Genomic DNA, 17621 nt, shown 5'->3' on the forward strand with positions numbered 1-17621 from the left:
AGTTGTCACATTTCGTCTCTATTTGAGACATCTGAATAAGGAAAGAATTATTGTTAATAAAAATACTAATAATTAGAAATAATCGCTGTGAATGATAATGGCAATAGCAATAACCACTTACTGAACATCTATGTGCCAGGCACTCTGCTAAAGTAATTTGTGGGGTTTGTTTTCTCACTGAATCCTCAAAGTAACCCTATAAAGTAGATGATATTATCCACATGTCATAGGAGGCTGAGGTTGAGCTACTAAGTTTAAGTACATTTCCCAAGGTCACGCAACCAGTAAATGATAGAATCTACTTCAGTTTTTCTGATTACTAGGATGCAATCTACATGAGAGTAGAAATTTCGTTTGTCTTATTTATTGCTGTATCCCCAGCATCTAGAATTGTGCCTCACAAAGACTAGGTGCTTAATAAATATTTTTACTTCTATGCACGAACAATGAAATCCATTTACTTAACCACTGTGCACATACTAACTCATGACATCCCTGATGTCACTCTTACTGCTAATCATTAAGGTAATAAAATCTTCTTAAATCACATGATCATCTGGCATTTCTCTGTTCAGAATGAACATATATGAGCGTATTATTCCACTGAATATGTTTTTATGGATATATTTATTTCAACTCTTTTAATTATAGAATTGACAAATGATATTAGGAGGATACATACTTATGAAAGTGAACTGTCATGTCTCCTTGTTTAGAATACATCAGAACATTTTTCATTCAACAGTGTATCAGACTTCCCAATATAAATTAAACATTTCTGTAACAGGACATTTAGAGATACATTGGAGCTAGTAGGGTTGGAATATATATATATATATATATATATATATATATATATATAGCATATATATAAATGCTAGAGAAAGAAAATACTACGTATTCTATAATGTTTGACCAAGATGCTTTAGTAGACTCCAAAATAAATGAAAATAAACAATTATCCTCCACTTCATAATAATGCCCTTTCAAGTCGTCCTCTCATTCTCTATCTCTAAGTTAAATCCATGCTCTATAGATGTACTTTTTAATTTAAAAATCGATATTAAAAAATCCTACACCACTTGAAGGGTAAATATCAAATTAGTATTTTCTATTAATGTACACGTTCCTGTATTAAAAGGATAAGGCCAACATATAAAAATTATTTACTTAGATTAGTAATCTTACCATTTTTTCATTCTCTTTGTATTTAAAGGTAATTTAGGTCCCGAGATATGGTGTGGAAGCTGTCCTTTCAAACTAGAAACAATCTGGAAAGCTACTGATGGGTGAGACTTTCAATCCTCTTATGATTTTATACATCTTCTCCATGAAGGCATAACAAAATGCCACCCCACAGTTTTCAAGAGTTCATTTCCCACCAGGGAACCATTTTAAATGGGAACAAACATGGAACCTAGGCAAAATTTATTAGCACACGTTTAAAATTAAACCAGACCCCAAATTTTCTAAGATTTAAGAGAATTTCATTCATTTTATAAAGAAATTCAATTATGCTTCCCTTTACAAAAGCTGAAAGTCCATTCCCAATTTTACTCACCAGAGCAACCTGCTGATTTTGTAGAATTGGTCTTCACTGGTTACTTGGCTTATTTATTTATTTCTCTTTTTAAAGGAGTGGATAGCGGGCAGAGTATTATATACCTTAATTACCTTTTTATTCACCCTCATTTTCCTCAGATATGTATTATCCTCGTTTGTTTTATGAGCCAGTTGACATGGTATACTTTTCTGTATCATTTCTTTTTATTGAATTGTAATCTATATTAGCAAAGACATTTTATTTTAAAGAGAGAGTGTTTCAAACTAAATACAAAGGAGTATAATAAGGACAGAACCTGAGAGTTTACCACTGAGCTCTTCAGGTTAAAAATCTAGATTATCATTCTCATGCAACTTTTAAAGGATGTTGATCAGCACTTGCTTTCATTAGCTTTCACCTCTCTGAAAGTCTTACTCATACATGTATAATAAAGGCAAGAATGTTTTTTATAATGCTATAAAATAACATAAGAAATGCCACTCAAATCAGTCCTCTAACCTATTCAGCATAACGTTTCTCTAAGGGAGAAACTGGCAAAGGGCACGGCTGTCCTCTGAAATATCAGCCTCAAAAATCAAAGACGTGGCCTGAGGCAGAAACTGTCCACTCCTGACCAACGTCCATGTTCTCCTTTTCTCTTGGGCACACAGATAGACTACATTTCCCAGTCACCATTTCCATTAGGTATGGTCATGTGACTAAGTTCTGGGTAGTGAAATGTGAAGGGTGAGAAAAAGTGGTGTTTGACACTTCCAGTCTTCAGCCCTAAAAAATTCCAACCCATGATTCTCAATGTCCTTCCGCATAAGAGAGCAGATTCAAATATGGAAGGAGTCTAGTCCATTCATTCCATGGAATGTTATGACATCATAAAAAATATTAAGAATTTTTAACCATAAAAGCATACTAGATATGCTGACCTTTGTCTCTCTGCAAAGAGCCCTGGACAGAGCATCCCTATCCATGACTTTCCCAAACCCACTCCCCACTGCTCACGGTCATAGTTAATTGGACCAGAATTGGACATCCAACCTCAGAGACAATGATATTTTCTCTCCCTCCCTCTCTTCCCCTCTCTCTCTTCCTCTCTCTCTCTCTTCCTCTCTCTCTCTCCATCTTTCTCTCTCAGAAATCTAGACACAGAAACCTGTCAGCTAGGAAAGCCAAAATGCAAGGTCATTTTGAGCCAGAGCTGAAGTTGCAGCAGAACAGGGGAACAGATTAAAAAATCCCATTTAGAATGAAGCCTGAGAATAGAGCATGTGTGCAGAGAGAAGCACGCATGTGGCCCCAGAAAGAAACAGAACAATGGGGAGAGCTCTATATCTCATTAGGCCTTGTTGTACTCACTGTCCTTTCCCTGTGAGACTATCCTGTATCATTTTTTAAAACCTCCTTTTTACTAGATTTGGTTTTCTAAAGCATTTCTGTTCCTGTTAACCAGATAATTGCTAAGGCAATAAGTGATTTTCCATGTTGGGAAACAAAACCCAGAATTCATATATACAGCACAACCACAACTACGTGCTGTCCCTTCCCACACAAAAACAACAACAATTCCAATTTCAAATCCCTATTCTGCAGAAATCTAACCCCAAAGAAAACGTATGGAAATCTTAATAGTAACTATCTTTGGGTAACAGAATTTGTAGATATATTTTTCTTTCTGATTTCCTGTGTTTTTCCTGTTTTTGAATGAAGGTCTGTTACTTTTATAAGAGCCTTCATAATTTGGCCTCTGCAGGCCTCTCTGACTCACCTCAGCTATTGTCTCCCGTGCTCTCTAAGCTCTGAACATCCTATGTCATATACGGTTTCCCAAATATGCCATTTTTTTTCAGGTTTCTGTGTTCTCATGTAAGCTTTTTAGAAATATCAGAAGAGCTAAGAAACGCCCAAGAGTGGTGTAGATCTAAAGATAAGAAAGAGAGAATAAAGTGTGAATATAGGAAGAATGAAGAGTGTAGGGGAAGAGAAAGGAATAGAATAAGAAAGGAAATTTTATAGAGAGGTAGATGATGGATAGATAGATGACAGGTAGATAGATATGGCTGTATATGCAAGGGTAGGAGATCATTTGTTAGTTGCTTTAGGGGTCACTCTGGCCTCCCTTGTTATAGGCTGTCTAGCTATTAGTCAGCAATGATACACTGACTAAATGGATTTAGTTTAGTGGTTGTTTTAGTCCGCCTGGGCTGCTATAACACAATACCATAGACTGGGTGGCTTATAACAAACAGAAATATGTTTCTCACAGTTTTGAAGGCTGGACGTCCAAGATCAGGGTGCTAGCATGGTAGGGTTCCAGTGAAGGCCCTCTTCTGGGTTGCAGACTGACAACTTATTGCTGTGTCCTCACGTGGCAGAAGGGGGTAGGGAGCAATCTGAGCTCTCTTTTATAAGAGCACTAATCCCATTAACAAGGGCTCTGCCCTCATGACCTAATCACCTCGAAAAACCCTACCTAATACCATCACCTTGGGCGTTAAGTTTTCAACATGTGAATTTTGGGGCGATACAAACATTGAATCTATAGCGGTGGTTTCCAACCCCAATTATGCTATAGACTGGAGAATTATCTAAACCCTCCAACAAAGGCTTAAGAAAAAAGGAATAGGAAGGGGGAAGGTGGGAAGGGAAAAAAGAAATTGCAAGAGTCTGAAGATGGGTGAGTAAAGTGAGCAGGTAAGGAAACAATAGATTTTGTCTAGCCATTAATCTAAAAGGGTGTTTCTCAACTGGGGACAAATGGGCCCACATTTGGCAATGTCTGGGGACATTTTTAGTTGCCATGACTGAGGAGCGGGGACCCTGGCATCTAATGGGTAGAGGTCAGGGTTGCTGCTATATAGCCTATAATGCACAGGACAGCCTCCCACAGCAATGAATTATCCAGGCTGAAATATCAACAGGGGCAAGGTTGAGAAACCTTCGTTGAAAACTATTCCTCCGATTGGAACATGCAGTTTTGAAGTATTCCATGTCCCTATGGGAAGGAATCTGTCATTCTTTAAAGACTCTCAGAGAAAGATTTTCTTGCCTTTCTCCCCAAGCTCACAGCTGTTCCTCCCTTGAGACTATCTGCACTTGGGATTGTTCTATTATCCAAACAAATATCCTGAACCCTAGGACCAGAGAGCATATACAACTCACTCATAATTACCTCCAACATTTACGCTGCTGACCAAATAAGAAATCTTTATGAAATATGGAGAAAAGAAAACATTTTCTACTTTCAATTTTTTTAAATTGCTTTTCAAACTGTACCCCTCATGAACCTGTCATGAGACATAAATCCAAAACCTGAACTACTGATTAAAACATATACAGTTGGGACTTCCCTGGTGGCGCAGTGGTTAAGAATCTGCCTGCCAATGCAGGGGACGTGGGTTTGAGCCCTGGTCCGGGAAGATCCCACATGCCGCGGTGCAGCTAAGCCCATGTGCCACAACTACTGAGCCTGCATGTCGCAACTACCGAAGCCTGCACGCCTAGAGTCCGTGCTCTGCAACAAGAAGGGCAACCACAAAGAGCAGCCCGCGCACCACAGAAAAGAGTAGCCCCCGCTCGCTGCAACTAGAGAAAGCCCGTGCACAGCAACGAAGACCCAATGCAGCCAAAAAGAAAATAAACTAAATAAATTAAAAAACAAACAAACATGCACAATATATAATAATCACAGCAACTGAAATAGCATTAACTCCCCTCAGGTTAGGCCACCTAAGAAACAGTCAAATTCAGCTTTGTGCCATGCTCTAAACTCAGTGATTATATTCCCACTTGAGCATAGAAGAATTTGTGGAAACCAGGTCTTCCTTCCACAGAAATATTCTCTCCCTGGTTCCCTGCTGAGCGGATTGAAGAACACAAAGGAGAAAGATTGGTTCATGTTAATTATTCAGGGACAACACAGAAAGATCAACAAGGTAAGACCAACTTCAAGAGTATAGTGATTTCATGTACTTCTTTGACCTCTAAACATACATCTCCATTGGGCAAATATATTATTAAACCTGAGCCTATTTTCTCTCTGCATTGTTGTCACTACACAGAAAAAAATTATCATGAATTTACACAATGCGATACAGAAGTGGCTGATTGGAACTTAAACCCAAACAGACTGTATTTTTACCTTTGAATAAGAAACACAAAAATGAAGTTATATTTATATCACAATTAGACAGAGAATGACAATATGAAAGAAAATATTGAAACTACTGCTGCTTCACAATATGACCCAAGGCAAGATAAATTTCTGCATAAGGTGTTGCATGTTGAATCCTTTCTCTATGAAGGGTTTTGTTCTTAAATTCATTTATTCAACAAACTTTTACTGAATACCGATTATGTATCAGGCAAAACGGAATCATAGACTAGTCTTGCATTGGCCTAAGACTGCCTTCTTGATTATACATGCCTGTCATTATCGCTACCCTCTGACACACAGGGATATATAGTGTTTTCCTCATTTCCTCTTGGCTACTGGAAATCCTGAAAGGAATCATGATTTCTCAACTTAAATTTATCTGACTTGTTTGGGGACCTCACCTAGAATTAGTAATCTTGCAATTAATTAGAATCCAACTAACTGGAAAGCTCAGTAGAGTCAAGGAGCAAATGACAAGAAGGCAAAAGCCATAGAATAACAGTTAGTAAAGCCAGAAATGACTTCAAATATCATTTAGCTTTATTCTCTCACTGGACTGTTGAGTAAAATGAAGTTGGGAGAAAGAAAGACACATTATTGGGGCCTCCCTCGTGGCGCAGTGGTTAAGAATCCGCAAGCCAATGCAGGGGACACGCGTTCGTGCCCTGGTCCAGGAAGGTCCCACATGCAGCGGAGCAACTAAGCCCGTGCACCACAACTACTGAGCCTGCGCTCTAGAGCCTGCGAGCCACAACTACTGAGCCCGCGAGCCACAACTATGGAGCCTGCATGCTGCAATTACTGAGCCCATGCCCTAGAGCCCGTGCTCCACAACAAGAGAAGCTACCGCAATGAGAAGCCCACACACCACAATGAAGAGTAGCCCCCGCTCACCACAGCTAGAGAAAGCCCACACAGCAATGAAGACCCAACGCAGCCAAAAATAAATAAATTAAATAAATAAATTTTAAAAAAAGAAAGAGACATTATCAAGGTCACACAACTATTTAGTGGCAGAATTGGACTTGGACTCATGATTTCTAACTCTAAATTCAGTGCTTTTTCAACTACTCACAAGAGGCCATCCAAAATTTACAAAGGATATCCCGGGACTGCTAGACATTTTGTCCTATCAATATCTTTTACATCTAGAGTGCTGTACAATAAAAAATCATGTTCAAAATGACAACCCTCACTTACTGTAAGATTTTCAATTATAAAAGTTTAAATTATGATCATTTGGATTAAAATGGAAAGTAGATTCACATTTAAGAATGATTTTCAACAAGAATGGTAATTTTTCAAAAGTTCTATTTCACCTTAAGCTAACCACCAAATCCAATTAACCAGAACCCCCAGTTTTCTGGGCATTTAGGCTCATCAAGATTTTAATATAAATAGAATAAAACCTAGATTATGTCTCCAGGCAGGGAAATTTAACTGAACTATAAATATTCACCAAAAGACAAAAAGGGATGACTTGGGGTTCTTTATATTCCAGAGGCAAATAGTTATAGTACAAAGAATATTGGATTGGTTGCATGGAGACTTGCACTGTAGCTCCAAATCTTGTAAAAAACTGCCACGGGGAGAAGTGAGTAAAATTTCCCAAGACCCAGTTTCTTTATCTTTAAACTGGGCATGATTTCTATTATGTCTACCTCCCAGGGTTGTTAAGAGTTTAAAATGAGATAACGAGTGAAAGGACTTTGGACAGTAGATAATTATACATACATATTTATATATACACATATGCCTACATGTGTGTTCACACACACATGCACATATATACATTATCTAAAATCTGAGTATTTTGAGTATTACAAATAAGGAAAAGTATTTAGCTACAAGCGTATCTACTAAAAAGCAACCAGCCATGGTGTTATAAAACTAAGTTAATGATACTATTCAGTATGGTAAGTGACAGATTTGAAAGATCTGACTGTCATAGACCAAAACCAACCAATTATTTTAGTTGAAAGGTTGAACGGTGGGGGAAATAGCAGATTGCAAATATTTTATTTGAAAAGAAAATCAATTTACTTAGGAGACTAATATAATGCCACAAAAGAAAAGAATCAATGATATCTTGATATTATTTTTATATCGTACTTGATATTTTGATAGTTCAATCGGAAATAGTCATAAGTTAGCATTTATGTTATCAGTGAGGCCCTGGGCATACGTCACTATTGAGTACCTTCATCAACAACAGGGGACTGCCTAGAGTTTTGTATGTGCCAGGTGGAGACCAGAAGTCTGAATTATAATCTTGGGTTGGTCAATAATAGCTGCTTGCCCTTGGAAATGTGACTTATATTTGAAAGTCAACTTTAAATAAGCAGGGTATAATACCTCCCTCTAGTATGAGATTAGCAAAGACAAACTTTTTGCACCTAAGGGATGCATTATTCCCCAAAGGCAGTGTCATTATCAGTCGTATGCCCTTGTTGAGACTTGGCAACCCAGGATGCCTGTACCACTGTGGGATCATGCAGTTTTCCTCAGCATTATGTGATCATCTCTGCAAGTTTCCATATTCTTTACCATTAAGGAAACTTGATCTCTAACTTGGTCTGTAGGTTTCCTTCTGTCAATCACATCACCATCCTGGTGACTACTGGGTACCTCCTTATTAAATATAGTTCTCCCCTTTTCTTTTTCCTCCTTCCAATTTATAAGGACGTTTTACCCAGATTCAGCTTCTTCTCAATCTACTGTTCCATTTCAAAACAGTACTCTACCTTCTATTTCCATTTTCTCCCCTCTTACCAATTCTTCAAACCCATTGCAGTCTTGCTTCAATTTTACCACTGTACTGAAATTAGCTGCTTAAAAATCAAGAAGCCTGTAATGGACAGAATCAATGATGTTTTCTCATCCACATCCTATTTAATTCCTCTGAGACATTTGGAAATCATGATCACTATCTCCTTGAAATTTTCTTCTCCCTGGTTTTGTTCTATTCTATGATTACTCCTCAGTCACCTGTACTGGCTTTCTCTCCTTCATGGACTCCTAAAAAGGGTTTCCACGATTTGCTTTACTGTCCTCTTCTTACACTAAACTCTCCTATAGGTTTTTCAGTATTTCCTCCATCATTCACAGAAATTCAGTTATTATGTCTACCTATGAAATTCTTAATTATCCACATCTATCATGAGCTGGCTTCATTACATACTAACTGATGACCTTGTGGTACATTTTTCAACTTCTATAAACCTCAGTTTTAAAAACCATAAGTTGGAATAAATGTGATAATGGCTTGGCACAATATGTGGCACACAGAAAGCATTCGGTAAGTGGTAGTAGAAAAACGTTTTCCATTTTCCTTCCTTTCCTGGGACACAGATCCATATTTGCAGCTATTTATTAGATATTGGACACTTCAAACTGGATGTCCCACATACATGTTTACAAAATAAAACTCACTGCTTCTACAAACTACTGTTTCTGATTTCAGAAATCTACTCCATCTGTAGTTCCTTGCTCACTTACTCTATCGGTCTATCCATATACCCTATAAAAATTTTGTTGAACTATATAAGCCAAGAACTAAGGAGTCAAAGTAAAAAAAGGGCATAGTCCTTCACTCACGTTGCAACGGGGAATAAAGACAAGTAACTGAAATATTTCGAGTGCAAATATACAATGGAATAAGGTCTTCACAGACACATGAACAGGGTGCTATGAGACCATAGATAAGGGGCAATTCTATGAAAGTTGCTGTGGGGAAGTGAAGGCAGGTAAAAGAAGACTTCTAAGAGGTACCTTCGTACCCTCTCCCCTGTCTCCCATATTACATCTAGCCAGGCCACAATTCCTACAGTATTATTAGTCTCAATATAATCAACATTTTAGGGTAAAAACTGTCTCCCCCACTAGAATGTAAACTCCATAAAGACAGAGATTTTGTCTATTTTGTTCTCTGATGTAGCCCCAGCAACTAGAACAGTGGATGGTACATGGTGGGCACTCAGTAAGTATTGGTCAAAGTTTGTTAAAACTCATCCATGCTAGAATTAATTCCTCATAGTGTTTATAATGAACCGTTTTTCATTAAAAATATTCACATTGTACACATTCTTATACCTTCAGATATCACACCAAAAAAATTAACAGAATGGTGAAGCAGATGTTACTGTTTATTTGCTTATTCGTTCGCCAAAGGGGGCAATTGTTTTTGAGCTTTCCTGTTCTTTAAATGGAATACTCAGTACCACACTTTCACAATTCTTGCAGAGACATTTCAAAGACCTCAGGACTTAACCTGATCTTGTCTTTTGCTTTTAAAGCTACAAACATTTTTGTGTTGTGGAATTAATAAAAAACCAGCTGGATTTTCCCAAAGGGAGATGTTTAGTAGCATGTCTTTGACACACACACACACACACACACACACACACACACACACGCACGCACGCACCCCTCTGTAGAAAATAAGGAGAATAATTGACAGGAAAATCATTTTTTGCTACTTCAAATATATTTTATACTTTTAGTAAAATACAACAGACAAGTATCTATTAACTCGACATGGCAATGATAGTATTTATTATGATTAACTGGATAAATAACTTTGTAGTCAATGAAGAACTAGTTTGTCTCTGGATCAAAACCGGATATTTTTGTTTAAACATACAACCCAGAATAGGGAAGTATATATGATGAGGGAGGGCAAAAAGGTTAGTACAGAGATTCCTCTAAAATGTATTTTTTGTTTGCTATACTTATATATTTCACCAATCAACTCATTTTTTATAATTCCTTAAAAATATCTGTTTAGATTCACATTTAGATTGCTAAATAAATATTCTCCATATTAAAACCAGATTTCACCTCACCTACTGTTAAATTCCTTTTCTTTATAAAATGAAACACATTATGTTTGCCTATGGTTTTAATTTTCAATTGAAACTATAAATAGTCAATTCAAAAGCATTTAAAAAAATAGTATCACTACCAAAGTGACTAGAGACTGTATCATGATAATCTCTAAAATATTGCTCTTCACTGTCCAAGAGCAATAGACTACTATAGATATATTTTTATTCTCAATATGTAAAATATATTTTAAAGGCTACAGAGTTCTCCTTCATGTAAATTTAACATATTCCACATCCATCATTTGGTGTAGGCTGAAAAGCTTGGTTGATTCCTGTTCATCTGTAGTAAACAGGATTTATAGGTCATAGATTAGTCCTACGAAGTCTTTTCTTGTCTTAAAAAGAATCTTTAAATCTGTGGCTGAAGATAGATTTTGCTAACCCCAGTGCTGTTAAAGGATTCAAGCATGTGATATTGTTGGATCTAAGCACTGAATATGTATATTCTGAGCTTAGAAAAAAATGATCACTGAATCTATTTTTCCACAGCAAACACCCTAACGGAAAAAAGAAAACCTACTTATAAATGTTAGGTAGATTTTAGTAGTACTATAAAATAAAGATAACTACCACTAGAGACCTTACATTTATGGGTTAATATTTAAAGAGTATTATCCCATAGATATTTAAATCACTGCCATCACCACTAATGAATATTTCTTCCAAATGATTTTTATTTCCCCAAGATAGACACTAGCTGTTTAAGTCTGGTAACAAGCATTGGTCATGTAGATTTCATTTCTCTTTCCATTCCTTGTCAACATCTCCTCCGCCAATGGCCCTGGCTCTTCTTTTGTAAAAATAACCCATTGGCTCCCGTTAACTGTCACATTGGCCTAAAGCCACCAAGGGCAGTTAGCCTCATAACAAGCTACAGCCATCTGTCAGAATATGCTAAAAATCAATGAAGATAGTTGCTACCCATTATTCTGGCCTGACTCCTCCACACAATTCTGATTTGTCGTTGTGAGTTGAAGTGGTGATGTTAATATCAGATCCAAGTTCTCCCTAGTATTGAATATCACAGCAAAACCTTTAAGCAGGATTCATTTTGGTGAAGAGATCAGGGAGTCTACAATAAGCCACTTGGCCAGATGGAGGAAATAGATGCTCCAACACAGTTGCTCCAAAAGTGTTCTAAGAGTAAGTGTAGTAAACATGAGTGGTTTCAGCTCCATAGACATCCACTAGACGTATCCTTTAACTAAAGACCAACATCTGACAAGTTTTCAACCTCCGCTGTTGACAACTCCACCTCCCAGAAGGTAGAGAAAATGATAAGGATATTTGTTTCTCTCACTGACTAAAAAAGAGAAACTGGTGAGTCGAAGGCAATAGAAACCTTCAGAGAAAGCAACCATTTTAGCTTAGAGTTCATAAGTATTTTATGAAGCAAAATCCTAGACTTTAGGAAAGCAGTTCTCTAAAGTGAAGTAGGTATGATTCCACGCCCGGAGACACTCTAAAAAAGGGAGATGAATTAAGAGTCAGCTGGGGAGCTTTGCTGACTATTGAAACCAGTGTGCCTGTACTGGGTGCTCTCCATCCAGTTTTGATTTCTAAAGAACATGTACTGAAATAAAGGGATGAAAATCAAGGATAAATAAATAGAAGAGGGCGTGGTGAAAAAAATGCCAAGAAGATTCATATCCAAAATGACCCTAAAGGTTGAAAAATACCTGCTAAAGATGACAGAACAGTTTTTTTTTTGTTTGTTTGTTTTTTTTTTTTTTGCAGTACGCGGGCCTCTCACTGCCGCGGCCTCTCCCGTTGCGGAGCACAGGCTCTGGACGCGCAGGCTCAGCGGCCATGGCTCACGGGCCCAGCCGCTCTGCGGCACGTGGGATCTTCCCGGACTGGGGCATGAACCCGTGTCCCCTGCATCAGCAGGCGGACTCTCTTCCACTGTGCCACCAGGGAAGCCCGACAGAACAGTTTTTAAAAAATACGTTTAGAGCAAGAAGAGCAAGGATAGGATAGACATGCAACTCATGGAATAATATCGAATGACTGTATCTTTTTTGTGAAAAAGAATGATTCTAGACTTAAAAGGGTAGTCAATATCATAACCATAAATTGAAGCCTAAGATAGGCAAGGTGTCCCTAAGAAGGCACTCAACTGTTCTAAATGAATTAAAATTACATTGCAGAGTGGTGAAAGGTCTTGTGGATTGGATGGCCCAGTCATAGTTGCTAAAGTTTTGGGACTGGGGTATGGGTGATGTATGTCAGAAGACTGGAGACCTTAGTATTGGCTTTGGTTTTGAAAAGGGACAGAAAGCACATAGGGTCCTTAGATTAGGCAAGGGACACCATGTTGATTGAGTGCAAAATCCTAAAACAGGTTATTAAAAGGATGATTTGTTAATGCTTAAGAAAAAAGTAGTAACCGTCAGAAGGCAGCATAAATTCTCTAAGAACAAGTCATGTTAGACAAATCTCATTTCATTTCTATTTTTGATATCATTATTGGATTGGCAGATCAGTAAAAATGTAGGCACTCTATCTGGATATCAGCAAGGCATTTGACAAGATCTCTCATGATATGCCTGTGAACAAGATGGAGAAATGTGGGTTGTATGCTAGTAAAAGAATGCTGCCTGATGGATAAATGTCAACCTGCTGAGAGGTTTCCAGTGGCATGCCACCAAGCTCTGACCTTAATATTATCCTATATAACATTTTTATTAATGACTTACATAAAAATGAAGAAAACATACCTAACAAACTTACAGATGATACAGTTATGAGAGCAATAGAATGCAACTATTGGGATGGCCAAAAAGTTTGTTCGGGTTTGCAACATCGTATGAAAAACCCGAACAAACTTTCTGGCCAACCCAATACTTTGGATGGCAGAATTAGAATTCAGCTACATAGCCACAGGTTAACAAGATGAAATCAAATTAGGCCAAATCAAACCTTTAAACCTATTTACACCTACATCTTCCCAATCCCAAACACACAATTAAAATACCCACCAACTCTATAATTATAGAATAACTAAAATGTGGCTTAGCCTCAGAACTCGTTTAAAAGTTTTAAGAGTTTAGTTACTTTACGTTTTCAGTGTGTATCAGTAGTGTTATGTGTTCACCAAAAATGCTGATATTGGAGTAGACGGCATTAAGAGAAACTTTTAGTTAGAACAGGGGAGACATCTGATTGTTGGTCATAGCACAAATTCCTGAATGAGTCAGTCAAGTTGATTGTCTGCTGAGACTTCCATCTAAGGTACATCAGATCTGCTCCCAGCTCTTGCTCAGGGGCAGCCATAGGTGTCCATACTGTTGCTTTTTAAATCACATGATCTTTCTCTCCCCTTAGTCTCAGCTGACTGAGAGAATAACTGACAGGGCTTGCCAAGAAACTTAAACACTGCCTGGTACAGAAGGGATGAACTGGGCTAATCAAATTCACTCTCTTAAGGTTTTTTGTTTTGTTTTGTTTTGTTTTTTTCGGTACGCGGGCCTCTCACCGCCGCGGCCTCTCCCGTTGTGGAGCACAGGCTCCGGACGCGCAGGCTCAGCGGCCATGGCTCACGGGCCCAGCCGCTCCGCGGTATGTGGGATCTTCCCGGACCGGGGCACGAACCCGCGCCCCCTGCATCGGGCAGGCGGACTCCCAACTACTGCGCCACCAAGGAAGCCCCTCTCTTAGGTTTTTAAACCTAGAACTAGCAGGAGAATTAGGCAGGTAGCAATGGAGCAGGCGGTGAAGGGATAAAGTAAGAGGTGCTGGGAAGTATACTTGGAGTCACGTAGTGCAATGAAAACCTGACATTGCTATGAGAAGGTAGAAACTACGTGGTAGACAAAAGAAATATTAAGTTGACAATAAGCTACTGGGCAAAGAAAAAGACAGAGAGTGGCAAAACTGCAGAGAATTGCTGAGTCATATTGGTGCCAGAGATCTATAGGCCTTATCCTTCCTTGTGCGTTGACCAGTATTTCCTGGGTTCCCAGGGAGAGATAACAGTCTTAAAAAGATGTTCTCAATTATTTGAGGCAATCTGAATGACCTCTGCTCCTTTCAACCAAAGAGCCCAATAACCTATACCTGCATTTAACCTTGGCTGTGACACTTCAAGAGCAGTCTGGACAGACTGAAGTATGTTCTAAGGGAAGAGACCTTAGATGGAGGATTGAGGATTGATCCTCAATCAATGGAGGATGGAGGATTTGAAACCAGTTAATGTGAAGAGCAAGTGAAGGAACTGAGGAAACATTTAGTAGAGAAGTATCAGCAACAGTGAAGGGCTGTCAGGTGTGAGAGGGTTTTTATTTATTTTGTGAGACCCTAGAACCAGACCTGGGAGGAATGGGTAGAGTTAAGAGGTGGGAGATTTTGGTTCAATAAGACTCTTCCGGTAGTTGTCTGAGATGAAATGGAATGCCTTAGGAATGAGTCCATTCCTTATTTTGGAGATATTTAGGCAGAAGCAGGTAACCACTTAGTAGGCAGAGCAAGATTACCTTTAAATTCTATAATGCTTTATGATGTATGAGGCACATTCTGTTACACTAGCTTGATCTTCTTAACAATCTGTTGAGACAGGCATTTTTATTTATTTATTTTTTTTTTAAATCGAAGTATAGCTGGCTTACATATCCATTGTTTTATTTATTTATTTTTTGGCCACGCTGTGCAGCAGGCGGATCTTAGTTTCCCAACCAGGGATCGAACCCGTGCCCCCTGCATTGGGAGCGCGGAGTCTTAACCACTGGACTGCCAGGGAAGTCCCGAGACAGGCAATTTTATATTCATGTTTACAGATGAGGGAGCTGAGGCTCAGAGCGGTATGTCACACAGTTCATAATTAAGTGCCAGGGTACTCACAGAGTTACCTTCTATTGACTACATGTGAAATGAACACTGTAAAGGATAAATTTGGAAAATCCTTGCTGATCAAGCTGATAGGGTTTCTAGGTTTTTTAAAATTCAACTTTGTGACGTTGAATATATTTTCAAATGTACTAAAAAGGTACTCTCTCTCTGCTCAGTCTCACATGAAAACTTATGTTCTTCTCTGCGTCTTATGAAACTGAGACCAATTAATACATTCCTTGCATAGATACAGAAGGTCCGTGGGTGCAGTTTGTACAAACATGCCTAGATGTACATTTCAAATAAGAATAGTTTTCTCTTCCCATTTGCCTGAGCCCATTCCCCACCCTCCTTCCAGATTTCCTGTTATTTGGCTTCTTAGATGAAAGAAGTGTGTTTGCTTATCAAGATTGCTAGTTATCCAGATTGGCCCACTGCTTTCTTAGCTATCACTAGGCCCTGCAAAGGAATTAAAAGAAGAGTGAGTAAATCAGCACTGTTAGTGAAAACTCCTTGAAGATATACACTGCTCTCTGCTTCTCTCACTTCATTCACTTCCCTGCCTTTCAATTTAAAAATCAAAAAAAAAAGGAACGATACACAAACCTTATCACTAGCACACTGATAATTCAGTTATCTTCACCGTAGGTGCTGACCGCTATTTTACCTCTTGGGAAAGATTAGAAATATCAGTTTATGAAGCTATTTAATCTAGTTAGTGAGGGATGATATAGAGTTTCCTGGATTTGGGGCATAGTGCCATCAGTTTGTTGGTGGTGACATATTTCTGATGCTATGGTTGGCATTTAGGTTAATATGCTGCTAAAGAAAAATAGTCTTATAATGTGAGTTTATTAGTCTTCCCCTTTCCATTCCAATTCTCAGATTATTGGGATAGAAGTTGATCAGAGTTGACACCAGACATTGCTTATGAAGTGATATATTATACCCACAGTGTTTACACACAAATGTGTTTAGAAAAAGCTTTGGTGGTAGATCTAAAGACGACATATAGAAGGGGAAGTCCTTCAGTTTAACAAGATAACAGAATACTATGTTTTATTAGTTAATGTTTTTCTACTTTAATAGAAAGTTGTAATTTTTGACTTGAGAGAGTAACTAGAAATGATGAATAATTTCTCAATTAATCGCATCTAGTGCTAAAGTCTATTATGATCAAGGCACATAGAACTGTGGAGGAGTAGAACTTTAATCACCTGACAAAGACTTGAGGAGGAATCTGGAAACCTAATACATGAAGCAACAGAAAAACAGAGGCAAACTTTTTGCTCAAAAGATCAAACTTCATCCTAAAGGCAGAATCAAGTTTTTGAAATTACACATGGACTTCCGATGGAGCAAATCGTTTTTAAAAATGTTTGAAGGCAACTTACTTTGGCAAAGAATCTTAAAATAAATAAAATGTAAACTATCGCTGTTCCTCCAATTGTGTCTGGATTTTCCTGTAATATCGCAGCATCTGAAAACAAGGGACAAAAGTCTTTTCCTTCGAGGATACAATGACAGTTTGGGTAATTGCTTGGTTTCCTATGTTTTTTGTGGGTGTCCACCATAGGGGTGTTGATGCATCTGTGGTTTCCTCTTTACACGGGCGTCTGTTTTGGTCTGTGGCTGTGCCTGGATCTAGATTGTGTGCCTGTGGAGGGGTCTGCCTTTTTGCCCAGGCATCTGGGTGTGTATCTGTGTGAGTCTTTGTGCGTCTCTGCAGATGTCTATGCGTTTCTGTACTCAGTGGAATCATCCTGTGCCAATATTTAAGTTCAGTGGGATCGATAATAGCTCAAGTACCTGGTCTCCAACGGAATGTTGCTATTCAAGACCCAGCTGTTATGCAGATGAACTGAATCCTGTGTACTGGTTGGGGGAGCTGGAGTGGCTGGGCTGGGCTGGCTGCGGGTAGTCATTGATCTCCTCTGGAGAGAGTCAGCGGCAGGGGGCGGCTTCCTGGCGCAGGTGCAGGCGTGCGGAGGCGGCGGCGGCGGCGGGAGGGGTCTGAAGGTGAACTGGTTGTGTGAGCTGCTCTGCATGTCTAAAGAGGAGAGAAGGAGAAAAACACAAAATAGACACAGACTCTCTCACTTGGCAGGCAAGAAAACAGCACGGCAGACTTATCAGGATTTCAGAATAATATAACCTGTGGGGTGGGGGGAGAGTCTGAAGTTCAGTCTACTTGTAA

General features: G+C 38.7%; 1 protein-coding gene across 1 annotated transcript in view; it reads right to left on the minus strand.

Annotated features, from left to right (window-relative positions):
- Window positions 1-17621, minus strand: part of TENM1 (teneurin transmembrane protein 1) — a gene marked incomplete at its 3' end in the record, with an annotated part of 801014 nt that overhangs the window by 339072 nt on the left and 444321 nt on the right. The window contains exon 6 of the mRNA XM_082865351.1: window positions 17234-17474. Coding sequence (XP_082721477.1) covers window positions 17234-17474 — 241 coding nt within the window. The remainder of the gene's footprint in view (window positions 1-17233; window positions 17475-17621) is intronic.

This window comes from Leucopleurus acutus, assembly GCF_964270905.1.
Source record: "Leucopleurus acutus genome assembly, chromosome: X".
NCBI lineage: Eukaryota > Metazoa > Chordata > Mammalia > Artiodactyla > Delphinidae > Leucopleurus > Leucopleurus acutus.